At 49.8% G+C, this 14,987-nt stretch overlaps 1 protein-coding gene across 5 annotated transcripts in view; it reads right to left on the bottom strand.

Annotated features, from left to right (window-relative positions):
- The window catches only part of ACSL6 (acyl-CoA synthetase long chain family member 6), a 56,838-nt gene that overhangs the window by 28,384 nt on the left and 13,467 nt on the right, over nt 1-14,987 (bottom strand). For all 5 annotated transcript variants that reach the window (XM_033073575.2, XM_033073580.2, XM_033073576.2 and 2 more), the window contains one exon: nt 574-794. In XM_033073575.2, coding sequence (XP_032929466.1) covers nt 574-794 — 221 coding nt within the window. Of the gene's footprint in view, nt 1-573; nt 795-14,987 lie in introns of those variants that run through there.

Raw genomic sequence — 14,987 nt, 5'->3', positions numbered from 1 at the left:
AGTGAATTACATGGTTGATCTCAGGATGAGGTTGGGGAACTACCGAAACAACAACAAAAAAGCCTTCCTGGCATTCCCTGTGAACACAAATCGGTAGAAACAAGTCCAGATGAGGCCATGAAGGTGATTAGAGGGATGGGACACCTACCCTATGAGGAAATCCTGAGAGAGTTGGGGTTGTTCAGCCTGAAGAAGAGAAGGCTCCAGGGAGACCTTAATGAAGGGGGCCTACAAGAGAGCTGGAAAGGGACTGTGTACAAGGGCACATAGTGACAGAACAAAAGGTTGTGGCTTCACACTGAAATAAAGTAGATTTATATTAAATGTCAGGAAGAAATTCTCCCCTGCGAGGGTGATGGGGCTCTGGCACAGGCTGCCCAGAGAAGCTTTGGCTGCCCCGGCCCTGCAAGTGTTAAAGGCCAGGCTGGATGGAGCTTGGAGCAGCCTGGTCTAGTGCCCATGGCAGGAGGTTGGAATGAGATGATCTTTAAGCTCCCTTGCAACCAAAACCATTCAGTGACTTTCAGGCATGCAAACCTTAGGGAAAGGCAGCCGGGGTTGCCCTGGCCTCACCTCGACTTCTTCTGACTGCATGCGCAGGTCACAGGGTGGCTTCACGGCCCTGGGCCGGCTGGCAAACCAATAGGCGACAACAGCTGCAAAGGCACCGATGCCCACCAGCGCTGTGGCTGGCAGGTTGCGGAAGAACTGGCTGAGGTCATCGAACTCGGGGAGCCGCAGGCTCCGCAGAATTTCCTGAGCCTGCATCTTCTCCACCAGCGAAACGGCAAACTCTGCAAGAGGCAGAAGGATGGGTCAGGTCGGGTCAGGTCAGGCTGTGGATGGGCAGAGGCACCACAGCTCTCTGGGAAGGGGAGAACTGAGGACCAGTGTACAGCAGGTGATGTGGCTGCAGTTATCTGGAGTGAGAGATGCTAGGACAAGCTCTGGGATCCAGCTATGACCCCTCAGGGCTGCCAGAAACTTTCTCTGCCTTCTCTGGGCAGGACTGCACAGACAGCTGTGCTGGGCTCAAAGAGTGGGAGCTGCTCCTAGGAAAGGCAAGGTCACGCTGTGGATCAGATATCGATCTAGCCTCTGTTGCAGCAGGTTGCCGTGCTTTTCCCTTTTGCACATACAGAAACAGTCACCAGAGAGGAGCCAGGCAGGTGGCTCACTGAGTGAGAGGTCAAGCTGTGCTCAGGGGACTCATGTTTGGGTGTTGAGTACACAAGGAACATTTTAAATAACTCCTGTTTACAGGGACAGCCCATATCAGCTCCTCCCTGGGAAATCTCCAGTATCAGCCAGCCCTCTGAGGGATGAGCCAAGCAGGTGCTGCCCAGGGGGAATCCAAACAGTTAAGGTTTCCCACAGCTCTATTTATGACTTTACAAGAGTCAAGGTCTTAAAAAAGGTTTTCAGCCACATGAGCCCAGGCAGTCCCTTCCCTCTAGCCCTCTGGCCTTGCTCCAGCTTGTGGAACATGGCTTCACTTCCATGAGGGGGCCAGGAGTTCCCACACAACAGCACCACTAACACAAATCTGCTTTTTTCCTCCTGGCTGCACTATCCTGAAATCCTGAGGGTCAGGACTATCCTCCAGTAGCCTTCTCCTGTGTTTGTGCCAAGTGAGCATTGAGGCTGGCACAGACCAGGTGGTGAACAAGGGGGCACTCTTTGCACAAGGCCCTGAAGAAGGTTTGCAAATATGCACAAGGAAAAAAAAAAAAAAAAGACAACAAACAATTAACCTCACTCACTTTTGGGCTATGAAATGTTGATGGCAGCAGCAAGGATGCAGTGACACAGAGCCCATGTTCAGGGTCATCTATCTCCCCCTGAGAGCTCTGGCCCAAACATCCCTCTTACCCCATGCTGCTCGCTGATGCTAGCCCAAGATCCCACAGTCACCTCTGCTCCCAGAGAACTCCTGACCGTGCAAACCCTCTAGGACCACAACCAGCCTCTTCAAGAATGGTTTAACCCCTCCAATAATCACATCCACATGATGTTACTGGGAAATACCCACACAGGAGGCAATTTCCTCCTGACATCTGAGCATCTTTTCAGAAATCTCTACATGTGATAAAATGCTGACTATGGGACTGCAATGATGTCAGGATGAACTGTGAGGGTGGTGAGTCACTTGCCCAGAGAAGCTGTGGATGCCCCATTCCTGGAAGGGTTCAAGGACAGACTGGATGGAGTTTGGAGGAACCTGGTGTAATGAAAAGAGTCCCTGGTCATGGCAGGGCAGTTGGAACTGGATGAGCCTTAGGGCCCCTTTCAAACCAAACTATTCTGGGATAAAATGATTCTGTGAACTGAGACAGAGTACTGATTTCTCCCCTCAATATTTCTCGGCACCAGACTATGAAAAGCAGCCTGACAAACAGACAGACTACAAAAACTGGGAGAGCTTAGCAAGGGAGCCATTAAGTTACCAATGAATTGCCTATTTGTGCAAAAGCATTTCAGCAAGTCCCGATTAAGACTGTCTGCTCCCAGAAACAGCTTGTCCTGCCAAAAGCAACACCCAGTTTGCTGGTTACACTGAAATCCTGGGAATTCCTCCCCCTACAGTAGCCTGTAAGTGCTGGTTTGCATCCACCTGTGCAGTTACGTTGACAGTGGAAAGCCTGTGGGAACAGCACTGCCATGTGGGGATGCTTGGCTACAGCCATATGCTTCTGTCCTGCTTTTACCCTGCTCAGCTGCAGGGATTGCCTGGTTGGAAGCAGGACCAGGCCTTTACATCTGTCTGGGTTGAGGGCATCCACAGATATCTAGAGCCCACAGCATCAACAGAAGGATCATGAGAGTCAGGGCTGTAATTTCTGTACACATTCAAGTTTGGCACTGAGAGTTCACACAAGTTGCCTTTTGCAATAGTTAATCCTCGGTTTTGCATGCCGAAGTGATTCATGATGAGTCCATACTTGATCAGCTCAGAGCAGCCAACCTGCCCTGGGATGGTGCTCAGGAAAGGAGCCCAGGTGTGTTTGGGTTGATCAGAGAGAACTGCCTCATCCCCTTTCTATACTTAGAGAAAGAAGAGCCAGGGCTGACTGGATCACAGCCTCCTCTGACGAGTCAAGACAAGCAGATGAGCACCTCACGGTCACATGCTCTGCGAGTACATTTCTTATGTGATCAGGATAATAAATAATAGTACAGCACAGTTGGGTTGGGCTACCCATCTGGAAGGCAGCACTGCACTCCAGACTGCACAGCAAGCAGCTGCTGCTGTCACCTCAGGCCCACTCCTTCTCTACATTTCTGTTACCTTTGTGCCCCATTTCTGCTACCTCTTGACCCCATTTTTGTTGGCCAAGGCGGATCTACCAGCCTGCTACAGTTCATGTCCCCCAGAAGCAAGCAGCCCTGGGTGCCAGCAGGCACCCATGCAGGTGGAACATGGAAACACTGACATTTCTATTTAATCCAAATGGCACTTCACATCACTGGATTTCTAAAATATGGCAAAGAAAAGAGAAACAAATATGCAAGGAAGGACGGAAAAAAGTGGTGGATAGGTAGGTAGGTAGGAAGGCAGGAGAGCTGGAGAAGTGCCAAGAGAGCACAGCCATGAGTAAGAGCTGCAGGTGCCTGGCACAGGGGAATTTCCCAGCCTGGGTTCAGGCTGAGCAGGGTTCCTGCAGCCTTGGAGCAGCCAGCAGTGACACTGGGCTCCAGGTCACCTGCCAGCCTATATTCACAGCAATCACCTCCAGAACAGGACTTATTTATTTCTTTTGGTAACATACGGCTCTCTTGTACCATTTAGTTTTCGTCTTTTTCTACTGGAAGTGATTCTGTAACTCCAGTCAATGGAGTACAGTGACATAAGCCAGCATGGAAACAGCCTCAGACTACTGAGCAATTAAAATCTTACAGATCCTTTGTGGCCACACAATCACATCCTTCCTACCATTCCATCAGTGCCTGCTTGGGAAGAACAACCCCTGCTGGGGCATCCATATCCTCCTGCCCCCCTGCATTCACAGAGGGATGGGGAAGAGGCAGGTCATTCATTTTATCCTGGAAAATGGGCAAAGCATCCTATCACCATCCCTTTATTCAAGCCCCAAAAAAGGCTATTTACATTAGACTTCATAGCACAAAACCAAACCCAAATAAGCAGCTTCTCAATATGTCTGAGAGAATTAACTGTTTGCAGTGGGGAACTACAAAGCAGAACCAGTGACATGCAACGGCTCAGAGCCCGCACACCCTCCGCTTCTCTCAGAGCAAGCTGGAATATCCCAGCAGCCAGCTGGGATCCATGGATCCATGGCCTTGGCTACAGCACTGGGTGCCCACTCATTTCACTGAGGAAATAGAATTTACAGGATCTAAAACATCTCAATCTAGACAGGTAGATTTGGAGGGATTTCACTCCAGTGAAACAGTACAAGCTTTTTGAATTATTTTCTTGTGTTCAGTTCTGCAGAGCCCAGACCCTGACGCTTATAGCTACTTTCCTGAAATAGGTCAGTGACAGAAGATTTGCCTGAAGAAGCATCCAGCAAAACTTGGACCACTTTCCCTCACCTTCCTGTGCAGAACAAAAACATGCCTAGTGCTCTGTACAGGGGGCTCAGGGGCCTTTGCCATAGGGATTCAAATCACAAGTGGCACTGAAATTATGACTATGTCACTACAAGAGGGTTTCCATTTGCCAAGGGGAAAGGGAGCATCAGCATTCCCAGGGACACATAAAACTATTAGTCAGACTGCACAACTGGAAACCATTTGTTTATTTAAATGAAAGCTGTTGCAATAATTAACATCTTTATGAAAACCTGCACAGAGGCTGCACAGCCATGCAGGCAGAGGCATTTGGGGATGTTGTGTATTGCTTGCAAAATATAATAATTCTTATTTTTCCTTTTTCCTCAAACTCCATGTAGACATGCAGTGGGACATCAACCCTGGGAGGAGCCCCTGCCATTAAACACAGCTCTGACCTCCAACTCAGCCAGGAAGCTCCTGGGACACTACAGGATTCCTAATCACTGCTGTAATTAAAACCAGAGAGGTGATGCCAAGTCAGCCTCTGCTCTGCAGCTCCACAAGTTTTCCCAGAGAATGAGAAGCTGGATGAGCTTTCAGTTCTCATCCTGAAGCCAGTGTGGGTTGGGCTCCAGCAAGGAAGGGGGACACTGACCACTGCAGCAGGCTGAGCTCACATTTCCCTAGATTTTAGAGGAACAAGCGATGCAATGAGATCTCCTACTACAGACTGTGCAGTGCCTTAGCCACAAATGCAATACCCAGTTTAATCCAAACCTGCAGATTTTTTCTCATTTGATTTATTTAAACAGGAAAATTTGGAAAACTCATGGCACTTGGCCACCTTTCTATTTTCAGCTAATTTGAGATCAGATCAATTTCTTCTGTTTTAATGATTTTACACTATTGTGTTTGTGGAAATGGCAATGCCACACTTTACAGCAGGACAAAGCCAATGTTAATTACAGAGAGAAAATGCCATTATGTATTTGTTGGACATTGTATTACAGAGAGCTACTGAAAACCTTGCCTGAGCTACTGAGAACAATGCCCTGCTGTGAGACAGGAAGCCAGGCAGTCTGCAAGCTTGCAAACTGCTTGAGAAAGAGCAGAGGGTGTGATAAATGTAAAGGGGAAATTAAGAACACCAGAAGTATCTGAAACTATGAAAGAATTGCTGTGTGGAAATCCATTAAGTAGCCCCAAAATGAAGTAGGAGACAAGAAATAGTTGGTTCACGTAGTTTTGCAGGACACCTAACAGCTTCTGTCCCACACATGCAATTGTGGTATAAATACATCACCAAAACAATCTACTGCTCATCCTGCATCCCTCCAGAGCAGCCTGGGCAGGGGCGACTCCACAGCTGTGACCAACCACACATACTTGGATGCATGAACAGGGACCCTCTGTACTCTGCAAGGGTTAATCAGCCACACATGGCATTCAGCAATTACTAGGACTATTGATCAAGCCAAGGTTAATACTACTTAAAACTTTCTGAAATGACACCTGCTTTTGCTCCTCTAAAGTGACCTAGGTCCTTTTCTCCATTTAATGTCTCTCACCTTCAGATACATCACCCCAAGCCAACTACCACAGCCTCCACATGATGTATCACTGATTTGATTTTTGGGACAGCACATTTTCATTAAAACTGTGTTTTCCATTTTAAAAATGCCCCCTACCTACCAAAACCAGACCAAACTGAACTCTTACAGGTGCTTAATTTTACCCGCTGAGTAAAATAATTGCCTCTCCAGTGCACAGCCACAATTACAGTAATTTCATGACCATAAGGCACACCGCACTATAAGGTGCACCCCTGGGAGTCGGCAAATTTCGCAACTTTGTAGATCATATAAGGCACCCCGGACTATAAGGCATACCTTTTTTTTGCAGTGAGGAGCCACGCGGTGTGCAACAAAGTAATGAATTACTGGCAGGTGCTCAATTTGCAAACATTTTTCAAAGATCGGTGTAGCCTTTAAACGCAGCTCCAGGTGCCCTCCCCGTGCAGTGGGCCCCGACACTCCCGCCCGCCCCCGGTGCCGGCTGGCACAGCTCACGGCTCCCGGCTTCCCACCAGCCAGTGGTGGCGGCGCTTCTCGCCGCTTTCCCGCGGTGGCGGCTGCACCACTTCTCCCTGCTTTCCCACGGTGGCGGCGCTTCTCGCCGCTTCTTCCCGCTTTCCCGCGATGGCGGGTGTGCCTCTTCTCCCTGCTTCCCCACAGCTGTGGCGCTTGTAACCTCTTCCCCGCGGTTGGCGGCTGCACTGCCACTTCTCGCCACTTCCCCGCCGCTTCTCCGCGGTTGGCGGCAGCGCCGCTTCCCCCTGCTTCTCCCTGGCCAGCAGCCGCGCTGCATCCCGGCATCCCCCGGCCCGGCAGCCGCAGCTCCTGCGGTTCCCAACTTGGCTCGCAGCTCGCACTTCCGGGTTTGCAAATTTCGCATCTTTGTACATTATATAAGGCGCACTGGACTATAAGGCGCACTTCCAGGTTCAGACCAAATTTTTAGCCAAAAGGGTGCGCCTTACAGTCGTGAAATTACTGTACTGTGTTTTACTTAGATCATACAATTCTTTGCAGGGTCAAATAATAGTAGAGGACTCTAAGCTAAGGCATTTGGCCTCACTGACTGTGGTTCCACTATAACTGAATGAGTTATAATTGGGAAGGGGAAAAAAAATGGCAGGGGGGAAAACGGAACTGGTTTAGAGATAAAATTTTTGTTTTGGATTATTATGCTGGTGCTCAGACAACATAAGAGAGGGTGAGAGGTTATGGATAGCAAACATGGGAGGACAGACACACGGTACCTATGAGGCTGTGGCACTTCTCTGGAGACCAGACACTGGAGAAGCACCCCATGATCAAGAAATGTTATAAAAGCAGTTTATAACTTTTATATTCTATTTTTGCTAACAAAGAATATCCTTCTCCCTTTCCTTTGAGAATCAGACCCATCCAATCTGTGAATCTGGCCTTTTGCCAACGTGACTATTAAAGAACAGGGTTTCGACAGTACCTAAGCCTCTTTAGCTCAAATTGCTTTTGTGCTGGCAGAGCTAGCTAGGGACTCAGTGCACCGTGAACTCGGGGTCTGGGGCATGGGAGCAGACATGGGGCTGCAGCAATGCCGTCAGGGACTGTCCCCATGCCCCTGCCTCCCCACTCACCTTCTCCCAGTGCCCTCCCTCCCACTCAGCAAGGTAGAGTTATCCGCAATGGAAAAAGGTTTTGCATCCAGGTCAAGCCTTAAATCTGTGGGAAAAGAATAAGGTAAATAAACTTCATGGCATGGAGGCCAGCCATGCTTTCTTGTGTCCACTCGTGACTGAGTGAGTGAGTGGGGAGAGCACAAGGATGGATGAAGGAGACCAGTTCAGCATCAGCATGTAGCGGGGGCTGTGGTATAAACTTGGCCCAGTGTTGTATCATTTTTTTAGGAGAGACAGGACAGAAAAAATGTCTCAGAGAAAAGGCTGCTGGGTCCCATTTATGTATGGTATTTACACACATGCAATTATATATCTGTATGTGTGGATGCAAATGTTTGTGTGTGCATGTGCATATATACAAAATACATATAAAAAGTAGAATTTCCCTCTACTCTGGGTGACTGATGATTAACAGTACTAATTGCATAATAATCATGTGCCCCTAGCATTACTGTAGAAACATTTCACACCTTAAAAAACTCTAAGTAAGTAGCTGGTGTATTAACAGCCTGGGTGTGACCATGGCACCATATTTCTCCATGGTTCCCGGGGACAGACCTAATGGCAGACCACAGTACTGGGCTCAGGGGCTTTGCTGACCCTCCATCTTCCATCCACGTTCCTGACAACCCCAACCCCAAAGGCACGGCACAGACAAAGAATGGGAATCTCCAACCAACCAGAGGAGCAGCACTGGCCTCTGCTCTCTCCTGCTCTGCACTGCTGGGAAATGTATTTGCAAAACACAAGATCTTTTCAAGCATCCACTAAAAAGGGAAAAATGCTACCAAGGAGCTCAATGTCCTGAAAGAGACCAGTAATCACATGTAAATAGAAGTATTTAAAGCATCTAAAATAGCTACAGCATATTGGTTCCTTGCCTAGAGAAATTGTTCAATAAATTATTCAGTGCTATGCAGAGATCTTACTTTAGACATTTGAGATCTTTCAGAGAGCAAAATCCAGCCCCAGCTGTCTGGAAATGCCCCTTGCTCAGAGCCATGCATGGACCACCAACTCATCCTCACCTCTCTGCAAATCTTCATCCTCCATCTCACACGTCCTCATCCACTCATCACATCTCAAACATGTGGACCAACCTAAAAATACCTTTTGCACCCCTGAGCAGAGTGGTGTAGCAGCCCTCAGAAGCCACTAGGACTCACATATACGGATAAGCCATGACAGGGAATCTGGTCCAAATCTGCTACTCCTCTGGATAACAAAGCATCAGGAACCCAGTGCAAGCATTTTAAGTTTCCTACCAAAAGGGAAAAGCTCAACAGTGCTGCTGTCTCTGAAGTCTATCAGTTGCCTTAGGCACAGTAACAAAAAAGCTCCTCTGACTGCTGAAACATCCTTAAAAGGTTACCCAGCACCAGAGTCACAAGGTTTCATTGACCAGACTAAAAACCTCAGCCTGTGGTTGCAGAGGATGGAGCTCAGATGGGAAAACCTACATGGGATGTTTTTCACCCACTATCCTCCTCATCATATTAATCTTGTTCCCCTTATGCCAGTGTAGCTTCTGTGTGCTTACCCCAAGCAAGCTCAGGCCATTCCTCCCAGCTAAAACACAATCCAGCCAGAAGGAAAAGCAAACCACCAAAGTTGTGGGGTTTTCTGGCTGTCTTCAGTTCTTTGGAGCCTGCTCACACAACTGTGCCAAAATCAGCACAGGAGCTGCAAAGCTCCATCTGGGGAAAGGAGAGCCTGTTCCTTCCTTGTCTGATTCCCTGGCTCACAAGCAGCATAGTCCACAGGAGCATCCCATTGAAGTGACTAAAGCAGGAGAGAATTTGCCACTCAGTCTTATGGCAAAGCTTGCAGGTGGGCAGTGAACGCCGCACATGTTTTCTGGGCTGAAGTGCCATGTGCTGCTGGCACTGTCACACGGGGCTGGATCCTGACAGTGCATTGTGGGGCTGCTTTAGCCAGGGCTGGGACTTCATTCTGGACACTGTTCGTAGAACATCTGCAAAGCTTCCCCTCTTCCCAGAAGTACCCATAAGCAATTATCAACTTCAGTTCTTGTGAAGAATGTGGTTGTGTGGGTTGGGTTTTGGCTTTTTTTAGTTTTTACTGACATTGATGGTTGATTGTCCCATATATTATGTGATTCCTAAATACTCTGTGTCAGGCAGCAAACAGCTTAAAGAATGGCATAAAAATAGCTATCTGGGGCAGAGTACAAAGAGAAGCACTGAATGGAAAGGGAGAAAGGAGCTGCGCCCCAACACTTGGCTTGGCAGAGCAGAAATGTGAATGCGCTTTGCAAAAAGCTTGATGGCTTGTTGCCAGGGAAAGTTTTGATGTTTGTCTTTAAATATTGAATTTAAATAAACCTTAGTACTGTCTGTAGAGACCCTGGTCCAGACAAGAACCCCAGTCACCTGAAGGCTCTGCAGCACTGCTAGTGTTGGGCAGTGCATAGGCACAGGGACCACAAGGGGACTTTCCCTTCAATGTACCCAGGTGGTATGTGCTCCCTTCCTCAGCTCACTTCCTGGCTCATTTTCAGTATCTACATATGAACGTGCTATAGCCAGGCTTTCTGTAACCATCTTACTCTACAAAGCCCCTAGCCTATGGTTGGGTGGAGGCAAGGAGATTTTGGGTACAACGCCAGGCAGGGAAGAAGCTGGTACCACAACATTGCCCTGGCTGTTGCAGGCTTGCTCTTCTGTCCCCACAGCAGGTCACTGCCTGACAAGTACACACATGCAAGCAAGTCCCTGCACTGCCAGTTCCCATGACCATTCACACTCTGCCCTTGGCTGCATCTGGAGGGTCACTGTGTGATATAGGGTCAGTTGAAGTGGCAGTCCTGGCCCTGGTTGCCTTCCTGCTGCATGCACAAACTGCACAGGTCTGATTCCTGCTGGTTTCTGGCAAGGTAGGATGTATGACCCCAACTCACACCACTGCTAGATTGAACTATGAGGGGCCCCTCACCTTATGCCAACATTGGCGCCCCTCATGGCTGTTGGCACAGAAATAACTGTCCTGCTATAGTATCAGAAAAAGTGGTTAGTTTACAAGCAAATCCCCACCTGGCATGATTAGATGGCATCCTGGTGCCAGGGTGAGGTCATGTCCTCTCTGCATGACTCCCTGACCCAGCACACATTCACCTCCATCCCTGCCTGGAGCACAATTTGGTGGAGCCCACACAAGCTAGGATGCCCCACAGTATTCCAGGTCTGCCAGGGCAAGGAGTCCTCCTGACTATCTGCCCCTTACATCACTCCCACACCCATTCTGCCTTTCCCAGGCATCAGCACAAATATTTGTGCCCCAGTCCAGGGGTACAGATCCAGCCGCAAACCATTTTTGGGTTCATTACTGCCGTTTCTTTTGGCAACAGTACCAGAATAAAGTGGTTTCTGAATAACCCACTTAGGATCCTGCTAGCCCATTGGATTCAGGCAAGTATGGAAGTGCTTCATCCAACGTGACACAGAAAACTAAACAAGCTTTTAACAGAAAATCTTCCATAATGCTTAAGACATGATACAGTGGCATGCGCCGAGTTAGTCCTGCAAAGGATAGGGAAGAACACGAATATTTTGAATACCACGTCCAAGCCGGGTGTTAGCCTGCATTGTCTCTCTGAACCAAAACACTTACTTGGTCAAACTTCAATTTTGTGTTGCCTTCTGCAATATCAGTAGTTACGTAGCAAGTTTTCACATCAGGGCTAAGCAGGCCAGACTGCAGCTGGCATTGTCTCCAGTCATGAAGATCCTGAAAATTTGGCCTGTTGCTGTCTGCAAGAGGCTGCCTGTGCATTAACACACCATGGATTTTCATCTTCTGCTGCAGACGTAGAGAGAGACCTGACAGTTTGGGCCATATCATAGCTAAACACTGCCTTTATTACTATAAGGAGCAATTTTCTTTATGCCAATCCTACAGTTTGAAGAGCTCCAATACTTACTGACCTGCCACTGCAGTTAAAGCAAAACCATATGAAAAAGGAGAGGACTGAAAGGCTCTGTGTCAAACACATGCCCATGAAGACAGTATTACAACTGTCACACTGGCAACTAAAACAGAAAATGACATAAAAATGGGAGCTTACAAAAAAGTAACAGTTGTGTCACTAACTATAACAAATACAGTTGTATCCCTCTCTTCAAGTAATTACAGTAATTTCACGAATACAAGCCGCACCAATTTGACCAAAAGTTTGGTGGAAACCCGGAAGTGCGGCCAATATTCCGGGGCGGCTAATACATTAACAAAATTCTAAAAGCTGCCAACACGGAAGTGAGAGCCCGCGGCAGCCCCAAGCCAAGCTGGAGCCCGGCCGGGGTGGGAAAGCCTGGCAGAGGCGGGGCCTGCAGTGCGGGGGGCGGGCGGCAGAGCCCGGACCAGCAGGGCGGGGGAGCCCGGGAGAACTGGGGCTAGCAGTGCAGGGGAGCATGGCAGAAGCAGGAAGGCCGGCGGGTGGGGCTGCCTGGCAGCGGGGGAAGCCCAGCAGAATCGGGGCCAGCAGCGTGGGGGAGCCCGGCAGTGCGGGGGCCTGCAGTGCCGGCCAGGGCGAGCAAACGCGGTGCCGGTGCAGACGGGAGGGGGCGGCCGGCGAGCCCGGCGGCGGCAGCCCTGCCGGCAGGGCTAGCAAACGCAGCGCGGGGCGGCCGGCGAGCCCGGTGGCGGCGGCGGCAGCCCGCCGGCCGGGTGAGCGAACGCGGCAGCGGGGCGGTGCTGACGGGAGAGGGGGGCCAGCGAGCCCGGCGGTGGCGGCAGCACCACCCGGCCAGCCCCGCTGAGCCGTGGCGCTGAGCTGGGCCACCCGGCCCCGTCGGCAACCATGAGCGGGCCGAGCCTTCCGAGGCCCCGCCCCGAGCCAGTAAAGCCCGCTATGCCGCGATCCTGTTACTAATTGGCCAATTTGTGAAAGCTGCGCACGGATTCTCGCGACGAACGAAAGTGCGGCTAATATTCGGGGTGCGGCTTATCTATTGACAAAGACAGCAACATTGTCGAGGCACCAGAAGTGCGGCTTATAATCCGTGCGGCTTGTATTCGTGAAACTACTGTAGATCAGGCTAATTACCAAGAAAGTGCCCTGCAAGTTCATGGAATAACAAATGGGTTGAAAGAAACATTGAAGATCATCCAGCCATCCCCCAGACAGTGGGCAGAGATGCCCTTCACTAGGCCAGATTGCTCAGGGCTCCATCCAATCTGGCTCTGTAGTTGTAGTGCTTTTCTAAAGGACCCTGTCTGCACAGATGGGAAGGAGTGAGGGGATACCAAAGGTTAGAACATAGGGAGAGAGCAGAGTTTTATCCAGACCCTGTGCACATAGAATGTGACTGCCTGAATCTGCTCCAGGTTTTATTCCAAAACAAACCAGAAACTGAAGGCAGCTTAGAAAGTTGTTCAAAGCTTATTTGGCAACCTTGCAGTACAGTAAGGGGCAAGAAAATAAAGGGGCAGGCTGTGTGCCAAAGACCCAAAGGAAAGCAACTCCCCCCTCCCACTGCAGCTGGGGGACAGCAGTCGGGGCAGGAGCAGCATGATGCAGCAGCCTTGCCCACTGCACAGACCTACCAGCCCCTGCCATGTCCTCTGCCTGCCTGGGCCCTGTGCCAGTGGCCTCCAGTCAGAACTGAAACATGCTGCCTGCAAAGAGCCAGAGCTTCTCAAAATAATCTCTTCTGTGCTTAAGGGTATCACTATGCTTTTAAAGGAGCACAACTTGATGTTTGTCTCTTGCATGCTATCAATAAAACCAGAGTGATTGCTGCAGAAAAGGTCATGGTGTTAGGGAAACCCTCACTGCCCAGGTGCAGAGGGTTTTCCAAGAAGGCCCCACAGTGCACACGGTCACCTCTGCAGCTGTACCCGAGGCCATGTCTGATCCAGCACATGGTACACCTCCAGGAGCAGGTGGGGACCCTCCACCTTCCAGGAGGCTCTCTGAAACTACTGAAAGCATCATCCTCCCATTTGCTTCACATCCCAAATCCTACCCGTCCCCAGCATGCCAAAGGATGGGATGCACCAGCAACAGGAACACAGCAAGCAAGAAACCATACTATGTCCAGGTAGGGGATTTCATGGCTATAGAAAAGGTTTCCATGTTCTGTCCCTGACACCAAGGTGCACCTCTATGAGCTCTCACACTCAACTCTCACATGGGATCTTCCCATGTGGATAGAGCATGCTCATGGTTCCATGCTTGAGGAAAGTGTGAATGCACAGCATGGAAATAGGAACGACATCACACAGTACACTGAATGCTTGCAACCTACCACTGCTGCATAGCTTTGGCAAAGGCAAGTTTTGTCACCAGCTCCAGGAGATCCCTCAGGCAGAGACATACATTGCAAAGAGCATACAATGAAGTCTGGGTGGCTGAAAGTTAAGACATAGAAAGCCTATAAAACCAGAAGGATGTCACGAAATCTCAGAGTCTTTTAGGCTGGAAAAACCCTCTAAGGTTATAGTGTCTAATCATTCCCCCAGCACTGCCAAGCTTGCCACTAAACCACGTCCCAAAGCGCCATATCTACACGTTTGTTAAATCACTTCATGGATGGCGACTCCACCATTCCCCTGGGCAGCCTCTTCCAGAACTGAAATATTCTTCTGGTGAAAAAATTGCTCTTAATATCCAACATAAACTTCCCCTGGCACACCTTGAGGTCACTTCATCTTGTTCCTCCATTTGCTACTTGGGAGACTAACCTCCTCACCTAACTTCAACCTCCTTTGTACAGTAGTAAGATCCCATCTGAGCCTCCTTTTCTCCAGGCTGAGCTCCCCCAGCTGCTCCTTATCAGTCTTTTGTTCCACACCCTCCCTCAGCTCCATTGCCCTTCTCTAGACACACTCTAGCACCTCAATGTCTTTCTCGGAGTGAGGGGCCCCAAAACTAACACAGGATTCAAGGTCAACCACAACTATACAGGTGTACTGGTTTCTGCAGAGCTCCTGCTATGGGAAACAAGCCCCGATACGCAGAGTCAAGAGTTTGGGGCAATGAACTAAGAGGGGCAGAGTCCCCCAGGGAAGCTCCAGGTGCCAGGCTTCATCTCCACATCCCAGTGAACTTGCTCCCACGCCTGCCTGGGTGCAGGTAGAGCTGCCCTTACCGATGATCCCAGGGGCACTGGGGAGGTCTCCGGCCCCCAGGGCTGTCCCCTCGCACTCTGCAGCCCACGCAGACCTACGGGGCCGTCACCTCCAGCGCTGAGAGCTCCAGCCAGAGCCGGGCAGGAGCTTTCCCCCT

Source organism: Catharus ustulatus, chromosome 15 (genome assembly GCF_009819885.2).
Source record: "Catharus ustulatus isolate bCatUst1 chromosome 15, bCatUst1.pri.v2, whole genome shotgun sequence".
NCBI classification, from domain to species: domain Eukaryota; kingdom Metazoa; phylum Chordata; class Aves; order Passeriformes; family Turdidae; genus Catharus; species Catharus ustulatus.
Note: the sequence above shows the minus strand (reverse complement) of the source record. Positions and strands in the feature narration are given on the sequence as shown.